Raw genomic sequence first — 6,941 nt, 5'->3', positions numbered from 1 at the left:
AAGCTCAAATTCTACTAGAGGGAGTCAGCCTCTCAGTGTACAATCATAAGGAAATAAATTATATCATGAGTCAGAACATGAAGAGTGCTTCCGACAGAATTGTGGAGTAGGGTGTCTTATGAACACATACAGAGGGACCATTAAGATGGGAAGCTCTGGGTCAGCTTAGGGAGTGAGGGATGAAGCCCATGAGGGGTCCGGGGAAAAGCATCACCACTGAGAAAGCAATTAGAGTAGAGCTCCAAGGGCAGGAAAGTGTGAGGCTTGTTTAGGGCAGAACCAGGAAACCAGAGAGTTGGGAGCTCAGTGAGTCAGTCGACAGCCATGAAAAGGTTTTTATAAGTAACAGGGAGGGTTCAAGGAAAATAGGGCCAGATAGGCATTGGAAGAAATTGGCCTTTAATCATTCTCTTTTGCTAGGTGTCTTTGCAATAGGACCCTGGCTGGCCAACTGTAAGCAGGTGCCTTAGAAAATCAGGCAGGTTTTCCAGGCAGAGAGCATCAGCAGCCCCAAACCTGGGCTTCGCAGATATGTCTGAGGACGACATGATTGGCATTTATACCTTCTGTGGCAGATGCACTCTGGATTCATGGCAAGATCCAGAGAATCCTTCTTTTTTAGTATTTGCATATTTACCCCCATGCCCCTAAGACTTTTAAAGACTACAGTTTAGATTCCTGTTTCCTGTATTGAGAAAAAAATTCTACTTGGAATTTCAAGAGTGCTGTCTCATTTATGATATTAATTCCAACTCACACTATAACTCAGACTTCTCAGGCATAATCATTTCTCTTCTTAATGCAATCAGAAGGGGCTTTGCCATGTCTGTGCTGCTGGGGATGAGGAGAAGGAAAGACAGTTAAGTTAAAGAAGAGGCTTCAGGGTACCTTGTACAAAAACTTTCCAGTGACCTTCAAAATGTGGATGCTATTTGGGAGATGTTCTCTGCAGATAGAGGCACCAGGAGGAGCACTTAGGGCAGTGCAGACTCACACACCTGCTTCCCTGGGGGTTTTTGTTATGGCTTGTAATACTGTGAACGGGGTATTATAATCCTGTTGACAGTAATAAGTTGCACCATCTTCAGGCTGCAGGCTGCTGATGGTGAGAGTGTAATCTGTCCCAGATCCACTGCCACTGAACCGAGATGGAACCCCCATCAGCAAATTGGATGCAGAATAGATCAGGAGCTTAGGAGCTTTCCCTGGTTTCTGCTGATACCAGGCTAAATCATTGTTAATGCCCTGACTTGCCTGGCAAGTGATGGTGACTCTGTCTCCTACAGATGCAGACAGGGAGAATGGAGACTGGGTCATCTGGATATCACATGTCACACCTGGAAACATAAAACAAACATCCACACAATCAATCACGTTATAAGAAGCCCTCCCTGAAAATCCAGCCAGTACTGAGTACAGTGGCTTAGTAAACTCCCAGCGTTCTCTTTCCTTACCTGGGAGCCAGAGCAGCAGGAGCCCCAGGAGCTGAGTGGGAACCCTCACGTCCATTCTGTTTCCTGGCTGGGGCTGCCTCCTGCACAGAGTGTGAGCAACTTATTAATAAGTCTTCAGGGCAGGGGGCTGTGCTCTGGGAACATACAAATCAGCAAGGGATGGGGCCCGCTGGTAACAGCTGCAGGGCTGGCTCATCTCAGTAACCCAGCACAGGGACAGTGTCCCCAGGGTCTCAGGTCACACCAGGGCAAAACAGATTTGTCTTTAATCCATTTCTTCCTGGGGGCCAATTTGTAACAAAGAACATTTTTTATAATTGTCAAAATTTGAAATACTGCTGAGTACTTGAGGGAGTAATGTATTCCATTGGAGTATGGGGATTATTTGGGAGAATATTCTTCTCTGTAGGAAACTCAAAGTAAACTTTTTAGAGGGTGGAATCAGCAGGTCTTCAAAATACTCTGAAAGGGATGGGGGTACTTTGTGCTATGCTGACAACACTTCTGTGAGTGTAAAATTATTCCTTTTTAAAAAAATGAAGAAAAATATTTATTGAGATAATACTAAGTATATTTGTAAGTATTTTATAATAACCTTAAGCCATTCTTATTATCAGCATAAGGTCAAGCAATTCACCGTAGGTGCACAAAGATGGTGCTATAAGTCCTCAAAGCATGTATCACTCACAGTTCCACCATTATGCAAACCTATAGGCCTCAATAATGCCCAGAGATTATGTGAGCTGCATCTTATTTTTGCTTTGGGGATCTCTATATTATACCTCCTTTTCCATCACTGGGTATTTTCCCCAGGGATCATCAGCAGAAAGGGCTGACTAGTGATGCCGGATCTGATTACTTCAAAAAAAAGTTACTTGTTTCTTCCTCTAATTATAGGAGCATGGATTAAGATAAACTTGAAATTATCTAAGGATCAATTGTCTCTAAAGTAAGGAGACCAATATTATACCCACTGAGTAACACTCTGAGCTGCACTGCCCACCAGCATGTCCCTGGGGGATCTGTAGCCTGGATTTCTGGAGAGCACAAAAAGAAGAGAACTTGGGAAAGATCAGGACAGTGTGAACCCTCTCTCCTAGTGAGGGCAGCTGCTGCTCAGTTCATGTCCCTGCCTTGCACTATCAGAGCCACTTTCCTCTTTCACTGTTTAGCAGTAAGTTGGGACATTCTGACCAAGATGCCGGCCTCCTGTCTGACATCCAGGACAGAGTCTCCATCTCCTATCAAGCAAATGCCCATGTATATGGAGAAATCACTTGGATTTGGAAAAAACTGAACACAGATTTGGACTCATTATCTCTCACATCATCTCAGCCTGGTTCAGCAGCAGAGGAAGTGGATCCACCCACATCAGCATCAGTGGCCTGCAGCCTGGGGTTCTGGGGAGTATTACTGATTCCTGAGTAGAAGTGGCCAAATCACCCTGGTGTAGCATCTGCACACACCCTCCTGCTGCCCGTTCAGGGGCCTGAATTTTAAGGAAACTTGCTTGTGTAGGGTGAAATGTCAAAGTTTGATTTTGCCCTCTAAAGGTTTGCTTAAAATGAATGGACAAAAGACAAATCATAGAAGAAAAAGGCAAACAAATTTATTTAACATGCAGAGGAAAAATCACAGGAGAGAGATTACCCAGATAGTCCAGTGAGGTCCAGGTGCTTATACATCCTTTATGGGGGAGAGGGAGGTGGGGACTGTAACCAACCTAGGGAGAGTAAATGATGTAAAATCAAATAAATGGATCCTCAAAAGAATAGGTAATAGCCTGTCTGGATGAAGTCAACTTCTAATCTCTTTTGAATTTAACTCCTAGTGCATGTTAATATTCCCTGATAGATCTAGAATCCCAGGGAAGGTTTTCGTGACAATTGGCTTCCTTCTGGAAAAGAGCCATTGTCCAATTGATGTTTCCTAAACGCTTTCAGTTTGAAATAAACATTGCACAAATGCAGCCTATCTGGAGATGTTATTTCCCAGATTCCTTGACTTGCAACTGACCTGCCAAGAAACACCATTCCAGAGAGATGCCGCTCCAGGTGGAAGATAAAGGTGCTTTTTCTGGCTGGATGCATCAGTCTGTGTCTGCTCCCAGGCCTTTCCCTTTCACCGTGCTTCTGCTGATTTCCCATGGCCATCTCTGCCCCTCACCGCTGTCTCTGAGAAAGGCAGCTCTGCCTGCACACATGGCAGACCACAGGGCTTGGAATGAGCCTTCTCTCAGTCAGTGGTATGGTTTCACTGTGTCCCCTCAAATCTATCTGCCATTAAATTTGACAGAATGTTCAAATTTTCTTTTATCTTTAGAAGAAAACAGAGTTCTCTCCACTCTGTTCCACTCTTGCTGCTGAGGATGGGCATTGGAGCACCCACTGTGAGGAAGGAGGAAGCCTGTGCTCTGAGGGTAGTCATGCCTCCTGCCCACCTGAGTGACCTCATGAAGCAGAGCCACCCACACGACCAAGGCCACCTGCCTGTTCCTGACCTGCCATGTCACAGACACAGAAACCTTGTCACATTTAGTCCATGATATCTTGAGGCTGCTTTGTAATTGGCAATTTGATCACCTTCTGATTCTGCTTGGTGTCCACTTTCAGTTTTTGGAATCATTTGTTTTTCAGCATTTTGATTTAAGAGTATAGCCCCTGGGACATCACCGTCATGTAAATTTTGAGCTTGTCCATTTTCTAAGTGTGTCCAACCACCTTGAGTAGTTTTAGAACTTATTCCCTGCCTCACATCAAAGCAGATTCTATAGTGACTAGGTGCTGTCAATCACATGAAGGCTAAAGATGATGATTGCTGCTCAGCTCCTGCTCTAGCTACTTAAACTTTGTTGTCTCCCACTGTGTTCTGTAATATTTCATATATTTTAAGCTCCTTGTTGCATTTAGTAGTACTTTTAAATAGCATATTAAGTATTATGCTTTTTAATTTGATGACTCCAGTTTGGTTGATTTCTATATACATTTATCCACGCATGTTTTAAATTTAACAAAAATGACCCTTTGAAATTTTAATTGTGCTTGCCATGAAATTCATTATTGTGGAGTTGAAAATCAGCTCAAATACACTTTAAACCCTAAGCCTGAAGCAGGAGCTTCTTATTCTGTTGCTTCAATCATTCTTTTGTTTCTATCACACCATGTTCTGTCATGGAACAGACATGAGTTATCATTAATTTTGATGGAATTTTAGAGCACTATTTTCAGTGGAATCAATTGAAAGCATAAGTTTTTTGTGCTTTTACAACTAAAAGAAAGGATTTCTATTTATTTTCTGGTAATGATGAAGTAATATGAAGATAAAATATTTTTGTATTATTTGAAATATTTTCTTATGAGAGCATAATAGTGAATGTGTCATCTCTAAAATGACACTTAGGTTAAATACTTCTGAAATTCTTAAAATTGGGGTGAAGAAGAAAAATGTCATACATTATTGCATTTAGTAAAATCTGTGTTCTACATCTTTGAATATGCTGTTTATGTTCAAAGCTCACTTTTGGAATTGCAAGAACTTTGTTTCACTGGAAACAAGGTAATTGAGGAAAATTAAAATATTTTGGCATTAGAGTCTTATATCTGCCATGAATTTACAAAGCCTATGAATAGCCAACACTCAAACATTTTTACTAATTATTCTTAGCTGTACTCCCCTGAGGACAGCTTGTGTAGAATGCTTTCTCCAGCATGACACCGGAGAGGGCAGTGTAGTTTATCATTGATAAAGGAGATACAAAGTTGGTAAAGTGGGACAAAATCAGTATCTCAGTATGACCAAGTATTTTCTTGTATAAGATACACCCTAAACTGGCAATTTCCAAAATGTGTTCCCCTTGTGTTATCACTAATCTGCATCTATGGACTGCTTATTCTGCCAACCAAATGTATTTGAAAAATGAAGGCAAGCCAGAGAGGGTGAGGATAAGATTTTATTCACCCTTTTTTCATCATAGCTGCTTGCTCACAGGGCATGTGCTCATCTGAATTCTCCTACTGCTGATGCCATTCCTAGATGGCCTGAACATATGAGATTGAGGTACAACGGAGGATTCATGGGCCAGAGTCCTTAGCATCAAACTCTGACCCTGAGATCTCCAACAGCCTCCACTTCTGCAAACTCAGAGGCCCAGATGAGCTCCTACTCAGAAAAGCAGTGCATGTGAGCAGCTGGACGACCCCAGCAGGGAAGTTTCTTTTTGAGGATGTAGCACCGTGGAAGGAATTTGTAGGTTTTGCATGCAGTAAGAAACGCCAATATCCTCAGACTCTACTCTGCTGATTTTCAGTGTAAAATCAGTGCCGGACCCACTGCCACTCAACCTGTCAGGGACTCCAGAGGCGCAATTGGAAACCAAATAGATTAGGAGCTGTGTAGACTGGCCGGGCTTCTGCAGGTATGAACGCAAATAGGTGTATCCACTACTCTTCAGGAGGCTCTGACTAGACCTACAGGAGATGGAGGCTGGCTCTCCAGGGGTGATGGGCAGGGATAGTGGAGTCTGGATCATCACAATATCCCCACTGGATCCTGAACCAATGAGAGTAAAGTACAAGGTCATGTACAAACATTATGAGCATCTTTTGTAATTTTGCTTATAATATTGATTTTTTTAAAAACATAATTTTGATTCACATCATAAAAAATAAACTTTTAAAAATGTGCCCATTATTTACTAGGTACAAGAGACTCCTTTATTTTTCAACATATTATTCAGAGTACTGGTCGTTGTTCCTTTCAGATGGTTTCTAATTATTCACAGAGCAAATTATAAATTCCCTTCCCTGAAACATAGGCTGTACACCTCTAACACTTGATTAGAATAAGCATGGGACACTGTGGAGTCCCAGAGCTCACCCTTCCACCCCATACTCTACACTCATCTCCTTTTGTCCTTACCAGGCACCCAGAGCATCAGTAGCCCCAGGAGCTGAGCAGAGAGCCTCATTTTGAGAAATTGAATACAGGAGTCCTGATCAGTGAAGGCAAGGTTGTAGCTGAGCTTTTATCTCAAACTGACAAGAGAAGGTCCTTCCTAGGGGAAAATATACAAATCCTCTGGTGGATGCAGGGGTTTGGAAGGAGCCAGTGGGGTAGGGGTGTGTTTGTCCTGTGAGCAATGCGACATCAACTGTCCTTTGAAGGAAGACAAAGAAAGATGAAGTCATATTTGCCTATACTGATGTGAATAAGGATCTTGCTGTGGAAGTTGGAACCTTGGGCTGGGAAACACTGTGTAGTGCATGCCACACCGAGAAAGCAGAAGGACCCTGATGATGTAGAAATGTGTGTCTAGGATGCATCTCTGGAAGGTGAATGCCATTCTACATGACTCCCTTCTAGTCAGTCTAGAGAAAGAAACAGCCCCATCCCCACAAGCACTGACACGCAGAAAGCCTACAAATAAAAAGTGGTCTTGAGCCACTTCAAGAGCTGTCTGGTATCTGCTGTTTCCAGGATAACTGTTTA

The 6,941-nt window shown here is 42.6% G+C and overlaps 2 gene segments (V, D, J or C); both read right to left on the bottom strand.

The window, feature by feature from the left end:
- Positions 1 to 990: 990 nt before the first annotated feature.
- Positions 991 to 1,543, bottom strand: LOC129467928 (immunoglobulin kappa variable 1-6-like). The segment is given in 2 exon segments: positions 991 to 1,337; positions 1,455 to 1,543. Coding segments are annotated over 2 exon segments (402 nt in total).
- Positions 1,544 to 5,601: 4,058 nt separating this feature from the next.
- On the bottom strand, positions 5,602 to 6,420 carry LOC129467924 (immunoglobulin kappa variable 2-28-like). The segment is given in 2 exon segments: positions 5,602 to 6,002; positions 6,372 to 6,420. Coding segments are annotated over 2 exon segments (435 nt in total).
- Positions 6,421 to 6,941: the final 521 nt, after the last annotated feature.

The sequence above is a fragment of the Symphalangus syndactylus genome, chromosome 18 (genome assembly GCF_028878055.3).
Source record: "Symphalangus syndactylus isolate Jambi chromosome 18, NHGRI_mSymSyn1-v2.1_pri, whole genome shotgun sequence".
Lineage (NCBI taxonomy): Eukaryota > Metazoa > Chordata > Mammalia > Primates > Hylobatidae > Symphalangus > Symphalangus syndactylus.
This window is presented reverse-complemented; position numbering and strand designations above follow the sequence as displayed.